Below are 17,452 nucleotides of genomic sequence, written 5' to 3' on the forward strand. Positions count from 1 at the left end.
TTTTGAAATCAGAGAAGAAGAAAGGTTGGCAAGAGTGAAGACTGATTTCTAATCAAGATTTCACTATTGACCTGCTTTTGGATTTTTTGCAAGTCATTGAACCTCTCTGGCTTCATTTGCCCATCTGCCTTAAGTGTTTTTTTGGTCTTTTGTTGTAGTTGTTGTTGCTTTGTTTTTTTGTCTTTTTTTTTTTTTTTTTTTTTTTTAAAGATATGGGGTGCAGGGAGAGGGAGAGAATCCTAAGCAGGCTCCATGCCAAATGTGGGGCCTGATGCCAGGTCAGGTCTTATATCCCTGAGATCATGACCTGAGCCAAAATTAAGAGTCAGATGTTTAACTGACTGAGCCACCCAGGAACCCCCAACTGCCTTAAGTTCTTACTGGGATAACATGGCCTGAAACCTATGAAGGATTTTTTTTTTTAAAGATTTTATTTATTTATTTGACAGATATCACAGGTAGGCAGAGAGGCAGGCAGAGAGAGAGGAGGAAGCAGGCTCCCTGTGGAGCTGGAGGCTCTACTTGATCGAGCTGTGGGGCTCGATCCCAGGACCCTGGGATCATGACCTGAGCTGAAGGCAGAGGCTTTAACCCACTGAGCCACCCAGGCGCCCCTGTGAAGGATGTTTTTTAAAACCGTAGTATCCAAAAGCCTGGCTGGCTCAGTTGAAGGAACATGCAACTGTTGATCTGTGGGTTGTGAGTTCAAGCCCCATGTTGGGTGTAGAGATTTCTTAAATAAATAAACTAAAAGAAAACAAAAAACAAAAAACCACAATGGTCTATTTAAGTTTTTAAATGAAGCTGATTTCCCTAAAATGCGATTGCATGTACAAGCCACTGGCAATATTATTGGTCACAGGTAGTGGTCCAGTAGCTGGAATTTTAGAGGCTGTAGACACCCCAATGCTAGGACTTTCTAACTTCTTTGTAACTTTATGACTTTAATTCAGAAATTGAAACCTCTTATATCAATCAAAAACAAAGGAGGGGGGGTGCACCTGGGTGGCTCAGTGGGTTAAGCCTCTGCCTTCAGCTGGGGTCCTGATCTCAGGGTCCTGGGATCGAGTCCCATATCGGGCTCTCTGCTCAGCGGGGAACCTACTTCTCCCTCTCTCTCTGCCTGCCTCTCTGCCTACTTGTGTTTTTTAAAACCGTAGTGTCCAAAAGCCTGGCTGGCTCAGTTGAAGGAACGTGCAACTGTTGATCTGTGGGTTGTGAGTTCAAGCCCCATGTCTGTCAAATTAAAAAAAAAAAAAAATCTAAAAAAACAAAAACAAAGGTGAGGGAAAAAGGGAGGGAGAGTTAAGTGTATGATCTAGAGACAAAATTGCCAAAATGGAAAAGAAGACAATTAGACTCAACAATAAGAGCAGAGTGGCAGAGAAAGCCTTGAGTATGAGAGATCCCACCCTACAATTGAAAGCAGAGAATGGGGAAATATCTTTTAAATCCCATTTTTCTTTTTGCAACAAGATACTCTTCAGAACAAGGTGTTAGGAGCCTGTGTTACCCTGGTCTAGCTTGTTGTGCTGGTTAGGAAAAATAGAGAAGGAGCACCTTGGGGGAAGGGGTGGGATTTCTCTAGTGGGTGTTTCTTCCTTTACAGGTATAAACAAAAGACCAGTTGGCCTAACCATGTGTTTCTTTGTCCTATAAGCCACTGCAGGTGAATGACCAGCACTGCTTCTGCAACAAAAGCCTAGACTCACCACATCTTGGGAAGAGAATGGCCACTACCTGGGGGGCAGCCTTTCTCATGCTGGTGGCATCCTGTGTTTGCAGCACTGTCTTCCACAGAGACCAGCAGACTTGGTTTGAAGGTGTCTTCCTATCTTCCATGTGCCCCATCAATGTCAGTGCCAGCACATTGTATGGAATTATGTTTGATGCAGGGAGCACTGGAACGCGAATTCATGTTTACACCTTTGTGCAGAAAATACCAGGTGAGTTCAACTGGTACCCTCACCAGTGCCTATTAATCCACACTTCAGCATCTCCTTCCAGAAACAAATGTGCTGAGTGAATGCGATATGAATTATGGTAATTTACAGCTACTGAATGTCTTTCTTCAGAGAAGATTTTGGGCTGTCATTGAATATATGGTTTAATTAAGTGTGAGATTGGATCTGGGTTGCCTGTAGTCTGAAACCCATATGTCCAAGAAATATAGCTTTAATTTGTCCTTTTCTCTAAAGGTGGTTGATGCTCTAGGGTCAGAGTATGGAGAATATTAGATGTGGTCTTGAGAGAGGATCACTGCCATCCGTGGAGAAGGAGATCAGGGGACCTTGAAGATGAACTTTTTCTGAATTTCCAGTGTTCTCAAGTTACACATAGAGCCTAGGGGCAGCAGTAGGAGCTAGGTGATCATCCTGAGAAATGCCAGAGGGACTCTTGAGAATCGCCTGTCATCTTTTGTCCCCCTACTCAATACTCCTGCAAGCCACTCCTCACAGGTGGGATTACTTGGGATGGCTTGGAGGAATAGCAGGTTAATCTAGTGGGCCATATGATACAGAGCCCACTATCAAAAGCAGCCTAACTTTTGGTAATTAGCCAACTCACTTCTGTTTTGTTCCATGGACAAAATAGGACAGCTTCCAATTCTGGAAGGGGAAATCTTTGAATCTGTGAAGCCAGGACTTTCTGCTTTTGTAGATCAACCAAAGCAGGTGAGTTTTTTACAATTAGATGTTTAGATTCTTAATGCTTTGATAATTTTACCACACAGCTGCTGTTAAATATCTCGTGCTGTTCACTGCTGATACTGAGACCCTGTGTAAGACCAGTTTTCTGTCCTCAGCTATATGCCAGAAATCATACACCCTGAGCTCACCAGGGCGTAGGCAGAAGGAAGCTGGAACAGATGGTGGACATGCACGGATGGCGCCACCTTTCTAGAGCTCGTGCCCTTTGTATTTACTGTTTAAGGTTTTGAGTGGAAGCTGTCAACCGCCTTGATGAGCGCAGATGCAGGAGGTGGACATGGAGTTCTCTTTGAGTGTGAGGTATCAGCAGGGCGGTTGAGGCAGCGTGGACCCAGTGAACTTTGTTTCCAAGTACCCTGGTCTGGGACAGACCGTGCATGTTTGTACTCTGGAAATTAGGCAAAAAACTCATGAAAACAAAAATCTTTGGTATTAGAGGATGAATGGAGAGTTTTGTCGTCACTGTATTTCACATTCGAGCACCCATAATGTGCTACACCCACTGTGTCAGAGGCCACACTGAAATAGAACAAAGCAGAATATTGAAGTTTGGAAGCAAATGTGAAGGTATCGTTCTGTGTTATAAGCATAATCATTGACCAAAGGAAAACCTTATATTAAAAAATGGCTTGGGGGAAAAATACCTTGGGGCATCTGGCTGGCTCAGCTGGGAGAACATGCGACTCTTGATCTCAGGGGTTGTAGGTTTGAGCCCCATGTTGTGTGTAAAGATTACTTAAGAATATAATCTAAGAAAAAGTGGCTTGAACGTGAAGAACTGAGAAGAAGTTTATTTTCTCAGCATACTGTTATGAAGTGGTAAATGCATCAGAAAATTAGGAGCTGTTGAAAGCAAACTACATTATCAGAAACTGATTTTGACATTTAGAGAAGATTGTGTTGTGGTTGCTAATAATTAGAATGATTTAGAGGCAGCCTGTTGTCAGATTAGATGTTCACTCAGGGAAACAGTGGATTTAAAATAATGGTTTTTAATTTCATAAATTGAGGATCTGCTATGTACTCTGCGTGTAGGTACTAGTGATGCAGATATGAACCTGACGTGTTCTGTATACCAGCATTTGTGTGGCAAGTACACACACTCTGCCTCATCTAATGCATTCACCGGTTTTCTAGTGGTCTGAGGTGTATCTCCCTCATATATATATATGTTTATATATATATATGGAGGAAACCAAGCCCCTTTGTTAAGCCACAGGGCTAGCAAGCAAGCCTTCTGACTCCACATCCAGTGTTTTCTTTACTATACCTAACTTTCTGGCCTCAAGCTAATTTATGAGACACAAAATAACAGTTAAAATGACCATGCTATAACAGAATCATTTCTGTTATTACTCAATCAAAATTAAATGGATTTTCCCTCAAAGAAACCTACTTCTCTGGGTTTCTTCTCCTCCAGAGCAGAGAGTGGTTGGAGCCCTCTGCTGCCTCACTCTTAATACCTCCAGAACATGTTAAGGGAAGAGACAAGTGCCCCTAAATAACTGTTCACTGGATGAGTAGGTCACCTCTCTTGAAGGGTGCTGAGACTGTTCAAGGACTCCTAGAGGTGGCGAAAGACTCAATCCCCCGAAGTCACTGGAAAAGAACCCCAGTGGTCCTGAAGGCAACAGCGGGACTGCGCTTACTGCCTGAACAGAAAGCCCAGGCTCTGCTTTTTGAGGTAACTTTTGAAGTTTTTTTGCATCTTGGATGTTTCTTTTTCCCCATGTGAATATTTTATTTGTGGGTTTTTAGCTCTTCAGTGTGTGACGGCTGCCTTCAGTATTCCACCATGGCTAAGGCGCTGGGGTAACTGTGCTCTTATTCTAGCTGCTTATTTACATATTTAACCATTGCTCTTGAATTTATACAGCTTTTCCTAAAGTTTAAAGGACTTTCTGTCCATGATATTCTTGATTCTCCTACCTTGTTAAAGCAGAATCACAAATTCTGTTTAGCCCACTTTATTGAGGTAGAACTTAAAATTTGTATGTTTTAAGTGTACCATTAAATGAATTTTGACAGATACAGACGTTTCCTTATACCCCTTTGCACTCGTTTTTCCCTTCCCCTAAAGTCAGGCAACCACTGATCTGCTTACTACCATTGTAGATTAGTTTTTCTTGTTCTTACATTTCATATAAATGTAATTACACAGTTTATGTTCCTTCATTTATGTGTTTTCTTTCTCTCAGCATAAAGTTTTTTTTTAAAGATTTAAAAAAAAAATCTTTAAAGATTTAAAGATTAAAAAAAAAAAATCTCCCTGCTGAGCAGGGAGCCTGATGTGGGGCTTGATCCCAGGACCCCAGGATCATGACCTGAGCTGAAGACAGACGCTTAATGACTGAGCCACACAGACGCCCCATCATAAAAAAATTTTTTTTTAAGATTTATTTATTTATTTATTTGTCAGAGAGAGAGAGCGAGCGAGAGCGAGCACAGGCAGACAGAGTGGAAGGCAGAGTCAGAGGGAGAAGCAGGCTCCCTGCGGAGCAAGGAGCCCGATGTGGGACTCGATCCCAGAACGCTGGGATCATGACCCGAGCTGAAGGCAGCTGCTTAACCAACTGAGCCACCCAGGCGTCCCCATAAAAATTTTTTTTAATTGAATTTTTTATTTTAATTCCAGTATAGTTAACATACAGTGTTATGCTAGTTTCAGGTGTATAATATAGTGATTCAGCAATTCTGAACATTACTCAGTGCTTATCGTGTTAAGTGCACCCTTAATCCCCATCACCTATTTCACCCATGTCCCCTCACCTCCCCTCTGGTAACCATCTGTTTGTTCTTTATAGTTAAGAGTGTGTTTTTCTGTTTGTCTCTTTGTTTTAGTTCTTAAATTCCACGTATGAGTAAGATATCATATGTTTTGTCTTTCTCTGACTTATTATGCTTAGCATGATACTCTAACACCATTTGTGTTGTTGCAAATGGCAAGATTTAATTCTTTATGGCTGAGTAATAGTCCATCATTTATATATACCACATCTTCTTTATCCATCATTTGTCAAAGGACACTTGGGCTACTTTTATAGTTGGCTATTGTAGATAATGCTGCAATAAACATAGGGGTGTTTGTATCCCTTTGAATTGTTTTTTTGGTTTTTTGGTTTTTGGGGGTTTTTTGTTTGGTTGGTTTTGGTTTTTTTTGAGGAACGCCCATACTGTTTTCCACAGTGGCTGTACCAGTTTGCATTCCCACCAACAGTGCATGAGTGTCCCCCCCCCCCCTTTTTACATCCTCCCCAACACTTGTTGTTTCTTGTGTTTTTTATTTTAGCCATTCGGACAGGTACAAGATGATATCTCATTGTAGTTTTGATTTGCATTTCCCTGATGATGAGAGTTGTTGAGCATCTTTTCATATGTCTGTTAGCCATTTGTCCATTTCAACTTCTTGTTCAGATAAAAACTTTAAGTCAAAAGCTTTTTTTTTTTTTTTTTTTAATTTATTTATTTGACAGACAGAGATCACAAGTAGGCAGAGAGGCAGGCAGAGAGAGAGAGGGGAGGAAGCAGGCTCCCCGCCGAACAGAGAGCCCGATGTGGGACTCAATCCCAGAACCCTGGGACCATGACCCGAGCCGAAGGCAGAGGCTTTAACCCACTGAGCCACCCAGGCGCCCCAGTCAAAAGCTTTTTTAAACTCAAAATTTTTAACATTACTGAACATTTATTTTGCATAAAAACCATGTAAACTAGTAAGATTTAAGTTACATGTTGTGAAGAATATTTATAGGTGGGATCCCATTGTAACAAAAATCCCAGTTGGGATGCCTGGGTGGCTCCATTGGCTGAGAGTCCAACTTTTGGTATTGGGTCAGCTCATGATCTCAGGGTCATAGGATCGAGCCCTGAGTAAGGCTCTGCACTCAGCTGGGAGTCTGCTCAAGATTCTTTCCTTCTCTCTCCCCCTCTGCCCCTCCCCATGTGTGTGTGCTCTCTCTCAAGTAAATAAATAAAATTTTTTTTAAAAAAGAACAGCAAAAAATGATTATTATGTGTGCTAATTCAGAGCTCAAAATCCATTTTCCTGTGACTATCAGCACAGAGGGCTTAAGTCCCTTATCCAAGGACAAGCTGCCTACTGGGTCTGCATGAGAATCTGAATCCTGATTTCCCATTCATTTATTCATTTATGTACTATGTACTGGCACCAGTACTATGTACTGGCACCAGTGAAGTTCCTGGGGACATGCTGCAGGGAGCAAAAACTGACATCAGTTTATGTCCTGGAGAGCTTGCATTCTAGTTGTAAGCGGACAGAAATTAAACAACTCACTACAAAGTATGTCAGGTACTGTAGGTGATATGGAGAAAGAAAAAACAGGGAATGTCAGCTAGGGAGTGCTGGTGCTGGTGTGGAGGGATATTGCTTTAAACAGGATGGTCAGGGAAGACCTCACTGATTAGATGCATTTGATCAGGGACCTGAGAAGAATAAAGAAGCTAGCTATATAAGACATTTGTAGGAAGAATTTTCCAGGCTAAAGAAATAGCAGGTGCAAAGGCTTAAAGCATGGAATGTGTGTGGTATGTTCAAAGAAGGGCATCCTGAAGGTCATTGCAGCTGAAGGGGAAGTGAGTGATGGAAGGGAAGTAGATGATGAGGTCAGAGAGACATGAGGGGTTTATCATGTAGGATCTTAAAGGCAAGTGTAAGGACTTTGGTTTTTTTGTTTTTTTTTCTAAGAAGGAAGTCACTGGAGGGGATGAGCTGAGAGGCAGGATATGACATCTGTTGTAAAAGCACCACTCTGGGGATGCCTGGATGGCTCGGTTGGTTAGGGGTCCAGCTCTTAGCTCAGGTCTTGATCTCGGGGTTGTGGGGTTGAGCTGGCCTTGGGCTCTGTGCTCAGTGTGGAGTCAGCTTGAGATTCTCTCCCTCTCCCCTTCCCCCACCAACACATGGGCACTCTCTCTCTCTCTCTCTCTAAAATAAATAAAAATAAATCTTAAAAAAAAAAAAAAGTAAAGAAGCACCACTCTGGCTTCTGTATTAGGAATAAACTGTGGGCAGGGGGAGAAGAGTGGAGAGGGCAAGAGCGGAAAACTCTCTCGCTGTGTTTATTCCTGTTTGCTCATCTGTCTTCGCTTTAAAAGCTTATTTATAGATCACTTGACTGGCTTTTCCTGGATGAAACAGAGTCCAGAGGTCCTCACAGGAGGTGTTTCATCCTGTCAGGAATGAGAACAGCCAGCAGACCAGAGTTGTTCTATTTCTGTTTGGAAAGTCTCCCCTGCCTCATGATAATCATATAAAAAAATAAGACATAACACCCATGTCATTGACCTTTATTTATGGGGAGTCAAGAGTGGGTGAGATGTCCATTCCCATCTTCTGAAACAGGATAAATAAATCTAGAACTGGGGTGTCTGTGGACTCTTGAGGCCTTAGCCGTGTGCCAGAATCTAACAGGGGCTGACAGCAGAGTACCCCAGCCTATGGACATGAGCCCCCTTTATGAGCACGGCCAAAGGCCTGAAGAATTTGGTGTGAAAGTACAAGAAATGTTTCTGTAGCCTCAGGAGCTGCCCAGGCCCAACTCTTCTCTCCCATCCGTTTATCTTGCCGTCTAAGAAATCAAGTGGGAAAGGGTCCTCCTAGCTTCGTGCCCAGGCAGTATTAATAAGGTACTTTGTAAAAAATGACAGGATCCTGATTTGAGCTGGAGGGCGTCAAATATATGCCTTCTAAGTCCAGTTCACCTATACATTTCGATAGTTTGGTTGAGATTTATTTTAAAGTCAGAGGAATCCCTACGTTTTTTGTTTTTACAAGAAACCAGGAATGGCTTTTGTAGTTCCTTCTCTAGTTTTTTAGGGAAAAGGAATGTTCTGCTAAAATTTTATCTAGGGAAATAAAGAGTGTAGTTTTTTAAGGCTTAATAAGATACAGCCCAAATATGGAAATCTTCTTTATTGCCTTGGGGAATCCAGAGTTTTTCCCTTTTTCTCTAGGTAAGAGAAATCTTCAAGAAGTCACCTTTCCTGGTACCAGATGACAGTGTTAGCATCATGGATGGATCTTATGAAGGTGGGAGAAGTGTTAATACGTGTTCTGAGGGGAGAGGGCTAGAGTTAATAAAAGATGTGATTAAAAGAACTGGGAACAGGGATGAGGGTGTGGAAGTAAAAGGAACTAAACAAGGAGAGACAAATAAGCACGGAGGAATGGGCTAAGAGGAAATGGAAGAATAGGGAAAAGGAAAATGTGTGTTTTAGACAAAATTTTAGAGAAAAAGAACAAAAATGAGGTCAAGGAAGATCAGAGGGGAATGCTCTGAGTTACAGTCTCTGTTTTTCTCTCTCTTTCAGGCATCTTAGCTTGGGTTACTGTGAATTTTCTGACAGGTAATATATTCTCAAGTTTATTCTAAGACGTTAACTGGGTTTCACACGGGGTCAAAGAGTAAATATCCTTGTGTGCTTGTATTGTGTTTAAAAAAAAAAACAAAAAGAAAGGAAGAGTTAGGAAGTTAATGTTTGTAACCTGTCTTCAAGGCCTCAGCTGCCACAGGCGTCCTTACAGGTTAGCACACGTAACAGCCTTCGGGGCTGGGGAGCGGTGGAGTGTTTATGGACACCCGCCGGATGCAGGAGCAGGAGAGAGATTGCGGACAGAGGAGTGCTGGGCTGTCCCGGAAGCAGAAGATATTCAGAGCTGGCTCTCATTCACAGGTCAGCTGCATGGCCACAGCCGGGAGACTGTGGGGACCCTGGACCTGGGGGGGGCCTCCACTCAAATTACGTTCCTACCCCAGTTTGAGGTGAGTTGTTTACATGAAGGCCTGGTTAGCAGCCCACTTGGCAGGTATGTCACGGTGCCAAGAAAGTGGTGGCCCATTTTCAGACAGCAGCTCTGCCACAGATGGGTCGAGTGGAGTCTATTAATGGCTGGGTATACTTCCCCTTGTCCCCTCACTATTCACGGTCCCTTTGATTTCTCCAGCCTTGTGAGATCCGCAGCTTAGTCTGTTTCTTTCATCTCTGATTTTTTGGGGGAAGGACAGGGATGGTGGTGGTAACATCTCCAGACATTTGCAGATCTTAAATAGTCTTTTTGCTTTTTCCGATTTGCAGAAAACCCTGGAACAAACCCCTAGCGGCTACCTCACTTCATTTGAAATGTTTAACAGCACTTATAAGCTCTATACACACAGGTGAGGAGGGGGACAGAGCAGAGTAATATTTCCTGTTATATGATTCTTCTAACTTTTCAAAGCATTTTCACATCTGTTATTGCATCTGACTAGCCTTTCAAAGTCTCTGCCAACCCCCAGAGGTCTGGTAACTGAAACCAAAGCCACTTACCGAAGCCCAGGGACCCAAGAGGTTTCTCCATTCTTGGTCTCAAAAGTATATAACTTAAGGAGTCAAAAGTTTTCTCTAGAGAGGGGTGCCTGGGTGGCTCACTCAGTTAAGCATCTGCCTTTGGCTCAGGTCATGATCCCAGGGCCCTGGGATTGAGCCCCAAGCAGGGTCCCTGCTCAGCAAGGAGTCCCACTTCTCTCTCTCCCTCTGTCGCTCCTGCCTTTCCCTTTCCCTCTCTGTCCCTCCCCCACGCTTCCCAAAATAAATAAACTTAAAAAAAAAAAAGTTTTTTCTAGAGAGAGGACACTTGAAGGATCTTCAGCTAAAACTCGGAGCTACCTCCTTTTGAGTTTGTTTTCAGATGTTCAAAATCCATCCTTAGATTTGATCCCAGTGGGGCTGGAAGCTAAAATAATGAGAGCTTTTCTGGATATGGTTCCCAAGGTGAGACCCTAGAAAGTGTCACTGTCTCTGGCCTTTAAATCATAGGCATGGAAAGTTCTGGATGGCCTTGATCTGAACTGGACGGAACTTACCATTTGTCCACACAAGTTGAAGAGGTCACAGAGAACAAGGCTTTCCTCCCTCCAGAGGGAGAGAATCCATACTGCTCTTGAAAGAGTTAGCTTTAGGCTGGGGAACTTCAGGACCAGCATGAAATTAGTCAATCCTGTGTTTTACAGTTACTTGGGATTTGGATTGAAAGCTGCAAGACTCGCAACCCTGGGAGCCCTGGAAACAGAAGGTTCGTCTGGGTACCTGTGCTGGTTGGTGAGAGTGACCCCCATCCTCAGCTTGCCTTTCCTCTTCCTTGACGGTGATTCTGTGGATGAAAGGCTTCTGCTCATTTAGGTAGTATGTGTTGTATAATGGACATGATAGCAGATTCTTTTTCTACTTCGTGTTGCATTCTGTTGTTTTGGCATACATTATTAGCCATTTCTAGAACGAAGTCTGTATGTAGGGCGAACACCTTGACCAGGATGCTGCAGTGTGCAGAATTCAAAGCTCCAAGAGTGAATTTGGCAGTTTGCTCAGACCCTTAGTTGTACAGGGGCGGTGCAGCGAGCAGCGTCAGCCCACTTGCTAGGTGGGGTGACTGAGCAACTTTCTTCCTCTCTTCAGAGGTGGTCGAGCGGTTGCAGGCAGATCGGGGTTCAGTCCCGCTTTGTGATTTGGGGCAAGTTAGCTAACCTTTCTCTTCCCTGTTCCTCACCTTATATGAGATTTTGCATTTAATATACTTTTTACAGTTCCTGGCTCACAGTAAACTCTTACTGTGGTAATGATTATATAGCATTTCAGAGTTTACAAAACATCTCCAAATATATTTCATTTAAGCCTCACAATAACTAATGAGAAAAGTAGAACAGTATTTTTTCCCCTTTTTTTGAGGCGGGAGGGAACTCATTACCTTATAGGTTTGGGATTTCTTTGAGACATGTTGAAAGCCATGGACCCCTCTGCCCAATGTACAGATGCACAAAAATTTATCTGTAGTTTCAGAGGGTTCACCAACCCCACAGAGCCTATCTGTGAACCCTGAGTTAAGAATTCCTGTCGTAGGATGAAGTCATGGAACTACCTGTTTTTTGGTAATTCCTTTCAACTTGATTGGCTTCTCGCTTGCATGCGTGTGTCTCTACTTTCACGCACGCTCTCACATCCTTGCCTCTTACTCTGTGCTCTGGCTTCTTTCAGGGATTGATGGACACACTTTCCGAAGTGCCTGTCTACCAAGATGGCTGGAAGCAGAGTGGATCTTTGGGGGTGTGAAATACCAGTATGGTGGCAACAAAGAAGGCAAGTGATGTTTTTTCACTGGTTGAAATTATCTTTGCAGTAGAAGTCTGGAAAAGTTCCGTGGGAAATGTTTTCCAGAACTCAAGAGAAGCTTGTATTTTGAAGGGACTCATTCCAGATAGATCTTGGTATGCCATAAAGGAATAATGTGAAATGACAGCAAACAAGGCAATTGTCCCTCTGTCCTGCTCTTTCCCTGCACAAGTGCTATGCGGATCCATTAGTAACCTGTTCTCAACCTGGGCCTAATGCTTTAAGGGTCTCTGACTTCTGCAAGGAGAAACTCTATCTAGAAATTTTAAATTCTGTTAATATTTAGCTGCTTTTTTAAAAAGATATTTTATTGGGACGCCTGGGTGGCTCAGTTGGTTAAGCGGCTGCCTTCGGCTCGGGTCATGATCCCAGCGTCCTGGGGTCGAGTCCCGCATCGGGCTCCTTGCTTGGCAGGGAGCCTGCTTCTCCTTCTCCCTCTGCCTCTGCCTGCCACTCTGTCTGCCTGTGCTTGCTCTCGCTTCTCTCTCTATGGCAAATAAATAAATAAAATCTTAAAAAAAAAAAAAAGATATTTTATTTATTTATTTGAAAGAGACAGAAATAATGAGAGCGAGCGAGAAGGAGAGGGAAAAGCAGACTCCTCCCTGATGTGGGACTCGATCCCAGGACTTTAATATCATGACCTGACCCAAAGGCAGACGCTGAACCAGCTGAGCAACCCAGGTGCCCTTAATGTTTAGTTTTTTAAATTATAGTAACACTAAAAACTGAGACATTAGAAAGAATAATTCATCTTAGATATTATAAAAAGCAAAGACCTTAAAATCAAGGAAAAATCTCAGTGTTTCCAGTGAAGCCAGTGTTGAGACTTCTGGATGCTTCTCATAAATACCAAGGAACATGGGCTAGACAGCAGCTTGAAGCTGGATAAGACAATTTGTGGTGAACAGGTTCAGGAGGGAAGCTGCCGTGGGGAAGCAGGTGCCTTTCGTCCAGAGTGACAGGGCTGTGGAAGCTTGTTCATCTCTGTCAGCCCTTTGTCCTGAGCCTCAGTGTGCTGCTTTCCTTGATCCTCCTGGTGTCTCTTTGTTGGCTCCGGCAGCTTGCCTTAGGGAGCGCTCATTTTCCTCATGGTTCCCTGGCAGGGGAAATGGGCTTCGAGCCCTGCTATGCTGAAGTGCTGAGGGTGGTCCAAGGAAAACTTCACCAGCCAGACGAGGTCCGGAAGAGCTCCTTCTATGCTTTCTCTTACTATTACGATCGTGCTGTGGACACAGACATGATTGGTAAGTTTACTCCGGGAATCAGCCTGGGGAGGAGACTGGGCAGAGCTGTCCTGGGGAAGGGAAAGGGAGAAGAGGAGTATTTGAAATGCTTTGTCGTAAGTGATCTGACGACTCTTCTCCAGTGCTGGCTGTTGAATGACATTAGCTGCCGCAGTGGAAGGTTGAATATGATTTAGAACCTTTTGCTAGAAAGTGGTGTAAAGAGATACATATGAAGTCTATTTTTTTTACATTTTTGTTGATATAATTGATATAAAATAAAATACAAATATTTAAATTGTATAATTTACTAAGTTTCGACGTAGGCATATACCATTAAGCCATCACCAAATTCAAAATAAGACATCCATTACCCCAAAAAGTTTCTTCCTCCCCCTTGATAACTTCTATTTCCTTATCACAATAGTAATGCTTTTTGTTAGCTCTGTGAATGTATGTATGCTCTGTGATGGCCTGAGACAGGAATTAATTTCCTATTTTCTGTTTTTTTAGGTCAGGTTTTTTATTGTGATTAAATATACATAGAATAATTATTAATAAAATAGACTACACAGATTATATTGTATGGCTGTGTCATATTTGTTTAGCCAGTTCTGTAATGTTAGAAAATTCACTTTTGTTTTTTTTTCATTATTATGAATATCACTAGGATGAATTTCCTTGTTTCCTTGAAGGCTTTTTGACATGAGCTACTGTTTCATTGTAGATTATGAAACGGGGGGTGTTTTAAAAGTTGAAGATTTTGAAAGAAAAGCAAGGGAAGGTAAGTGCTAGTGGAAGCCATGAAGGCAAGTCTGTGCCTCTGTGCCTGTGAACTCCAGTCACCTGAAAGTGACCCAGAGCACCGCAGTCAGCAGAAAGCCTAGTTTCCCATTTTTGCCCAGAATTAAAAGCATTAAGTGGCATAAAAATCCATGGGAATACAAGAGGCTTTGGGGAGATGGTGAAAACCTTTTCTTCTTTTCTACAGTTCTTTCTTCCTTCCTTTTTTTTTTTCTATTATTGAAGTATAATTAAAATACAATTTATATCAGTTTTAGGTATACGACATATAGGTTGGGCTATTATGTACATTACCCAGTGTTTGCTGTAATAATATAGTCACTGTCTGTCTCCATACAACACTGTTGCAGTACACCCGGTGGTGTACTTATCCCTGTGACTCATTTTACAGCTGGAAGTTTTTACCTCTTAATTTCCTTCACCTGTTTGTCCCATCCCCCTATCCATCTTCCCTCTGACAACCACCAGTTCTATTAAAGAGTCTGTTTTTTTCTTTGTTTGTTCATTTGGTTTTTGGGGGAGGGTTCCATGTATAAATGAAATCATATGATAGTTGTCTTTGTCTGTCTGACTGAATTTCAGCATAACACCCTCTAGATCCATTCACATCATAACAAATGACAATGTACCATTCTTTGTTATTACTAATATTCCATTGTGTGTATGTGTGTGTATTATGAATACATATATATAGAAGATGTGTGTGTGTGTGCACATAATAAATAGTGTATGTATAATGTACATTGTATACGTATATTATTATGTATACATACACACGCACCCCATCCTTATCCATCATCTATCAGTGGGCACTTGGGCTGCTTCCATAATTTGGCTCTTCTAAATAGTGTAATAAGCCCAGGGGTGTTTATATCTTTTTGAATTACTGTTTTCATTTTCTTGGGGTAGTAGGCAGTAGTAGAACTACCGGATCACACGGTATTTGTTTTTAATTTTTTGAGGATCCTCTGTACTCTTACCCATAGGCTGCACCAGTTTGCACGTCACAGGGGCCTTTTTCTCCACATCTTCACCAGCACTTGTTATTTCTTTTCTGTTTGACACTAGACATTCTGATTGGTGTGAGGTGATCCCTTATTGTGGTTCTGATTTGCATCCCCTGATGATGAGTGATGCTGAGCTTCTTTGCCTGTGTCTGTTGGGTGCTGTAAGTTTGCTGTGGAAAAATGTCTATTCAGGTCCTTTGCCCATTTTTTTTTTTCAAATACTTTAGTAAAGATTTATTTCCTACAGTGGATAGTATCAGCAAATTGTACTTTTTTGTACAATTCACATATTGCATGAAATATTAAAACAGAAAAAAAATTTTACTTTTTAAATTTTTTTTTTTGCAGAGAAGGAGGGAGGGGGAGAGAGACAGAGGCAGGGAAGAAGAGGGAAGAGAGGGAGGGGCACAGGAAGATGGGGAGAGAGAGAATCCGCAGGAGGCTCCGTGCCCGGTGCAGAGCCCAATGCGGGGCCCGAGCTTAACAACCCTGAGATGGCTCAGACGCTTAAGCGTCTGCCTTCAGCTCAGTTTCATGATCACAGGGTCCTGGGATCGAGTCCCATGTCCAGCTCTTGCTCGTCAGAGAGCCTGCTTCTCCCTCTACCTGCCACTCTCCCTGCTTGTGCCCTCTTCCTCTCTGATAAATAAATAAATAAAATTTTAAAAATATATAGGGGCGGGGTGCCTGGGTGGCTCAGTCCTTGAGCATCTGCCTGCACCTCAGGTCGTGATCCCAGGGTCCTGGCCTCAAGCCCCGCATCCTGCTCTCTGCTCAGCGGGAAGCCTGCTTCTCCCTCTCCCAAGTCCCCTGCTTGTGTTCCCTCTCTTGCTGTGTCTCTCTCTGTCAAAGAAATAAATAAAATCTTAAAAGATTTTAAAAATAAATTAAAAACTAAGTAAACTATAATCCATTTGAGGGGTGAGATGGAATATATGCAAGAGGCTCGGTCAATGCGCACAGCTCCAGTCTCCACGACTCGCGGGCATCAACCACGGGGAGAATTCTGCTTCGCTTATCCTAAGTCTCTAGTGGGAGAAAATCGTACACCTGCCACCTGGTGGCAAACTTAAATTCTCCTCTTCACTCTCCCTCCCTTTCAGTGTGTGATAACTTGGAAAACTTCACCTCGGGCAGTCCGTTCCTGTGCATGGATCTCAGTTACATCACAGCCCTGTTGAAGGACGGCTTTGGCTTTGTAGACAGCACCGTCTTACAGGTAAGAGAGGATCGTAAAACAGTCTGCTGACTTGGGAATTAGGAAAAGCACTTTTGTGGTGATCAGAGTAGCTGCAGGCGGAATTATGCGGGCTGTGGGCGAGGGGCTGTGCAAGACATCACAAACGCGGGAAATTGGCTTGATGCAACGGTAGCTTCTAAGTATATTCCCAGGCAAGCTATCCCAGGGGTCACAGAGCAGAAGGCTTGCATCCCGAATCAAGGGGCCCAAGTCACATGGTTTATTAAAGCCAGTTCAGAGGGCAAGGGCAAGAAGCACAGGGAAGGCAGTGGGGCTAGGAACACACAGGATAGGGTACAGGCGTGTTGGAAGTGCCGGACTCTTAAACCCTGGGTTCATATTTCCTGCATCTCTCTGTTGCTGACAGTATGGTTGTAAGTACTAGAGCTGATCAAGGGGACCCAGGGACAGGAGATGCCTGTGGCTGTCACATAAATTTGTTCAGTTTGGAGAGGCACAGGGACAGATACACTGGCTGGTAGCATGCGTGCGCTCATTAGCCCGTCAGATGGTTTTATTTGGCCTAGGACAAAAGGGTGTCCTCCGTGAGTGGGTTATTCCAGTTCTCATTGGCGTTGAATGCCTTGTGTATATGTAGTATGTCTTACTTTATATGTGCCGCATATATTCGGTGTCTCGTGAATCGTGGGTCCCTCTTTGTCTTCCTTTTCCATCCACTTGTGCGCGCTCCGCTTTGTCTGTAGGAAAACATCTTTTCATGTTTCATCCATCCCACTGACTTTCTTTTCTCCTGTACCGTAGTGGAATGACTATACGTTATGGTTACAAGATAATTAAGATAAAAAATCTTGTCCTCAAGTAGCATATAGTCTTATTAGAGGAGATGTGACAAAAATAGAAGTATGGCACAGGCAACTTTGAACTTTGCACTAAAGGTATTTGGATTTAACGCATTGCATCTGACAGGAATATCAACATTTAAGGTGCTTACCAAAGAATTACTTGCCAGAAGAGTCAGTATCACGAAGTATTTAAAGGATGACTCCATTGTCCATCAAATCTGGGCTCACGTTCTGTGTCTGCAAGCTTACCACCTCTGTAACCTAAGTGATTTACTTCCCCTCTCTAACTTTTAGGTTTCTCATCCAAACTTAGGGATCTTTACCTATTTCCTAGGGCTGTTATAAAAATTGAGATACTGTATGTAAGGCAAAATGCCTGGCACATAGAAAGTTATTAATATTGGTATTATCAGTGTAGGCATTTCACACCAGTTGGGGATAGATTTGTGGATAAGAAAGGTTATCTTAAGTCCTTAATACATACAAAGTTAACTTCCTCTAC

General features: G+C 42.8%; 1 protein-coding gene across 1 annotated transcript in view; it reads left to right on the top strand.

Moving 5' to 3' along the window:
* ENTPD5 (ectonucleoside triphosphate diphosphohydrolase 5 (inactive)) overlaps positions 1–17,452 on the top strand; it is a 46,880-nt gene that overhangs the window by 26,862 nt on the left and 2,566 nt on the right. The window contains exons 5-16 of the mRNA XM_004739288.2: positions 1,661–1,946; positions 2,596–2,675; positions 4,252–4,395; positions 8,682–8,757; positions 9,039–9,074; positions 9,402–9,490; positions 9,804–9,883; positions 10,718–10,779; positions 11,736–11,837; positions 12,977–13,117; positions 13,824–13,880; positions 16,011–16,126. Coding sequence (XP_004739345.1) covers positions 1,730–1,946; positions 2,596–2,675; positions 4,252–4,395; positions 8,682–8,757; positions 9,039–9,074; positions 9,402–9,490; positions 9,804–9,883; positions 10,718–10,779; positions 11,736–11,837; positions 12,977–13,117; positions 13,824–13,880; positions 16,011–16,126 — 1,200 coding nt within the window. The 5' untranslated portion in view covers positions 1,661–1,729. The remainder of the gene's footprint in view (positions 1–1,660; positions 1,947–2,595; positions 2,676–4,251; positions 4,396–8,681; positions 8,758–9,038; positions 9,075–9,401; positions 9,491–9,803; positions 9,884–10,717; positions 10,780–11,735; positions 11,838–12,976; positions 13,118–13,823; positions 13,881–16,010; positions 16,127–17,452) is intronic.

Source organism: Mustela putorius, unplaced genomic scaffold, assembly GCF_011764305.1.
Source record: "Mustela putorius furo isolate JIRA1106 unplaced genomic scaffold, ASM1176430v1.1 tig00000129_pilon_pilon_pilon, whole genome shotgun sequence".
NCBI classification, from domain to species: domain Eukaryota; kingdom Metazoa; phylum Chordata; class Mammalia; order Carnivora; family Mustelidae; genus Mustela; species Mustela putorius.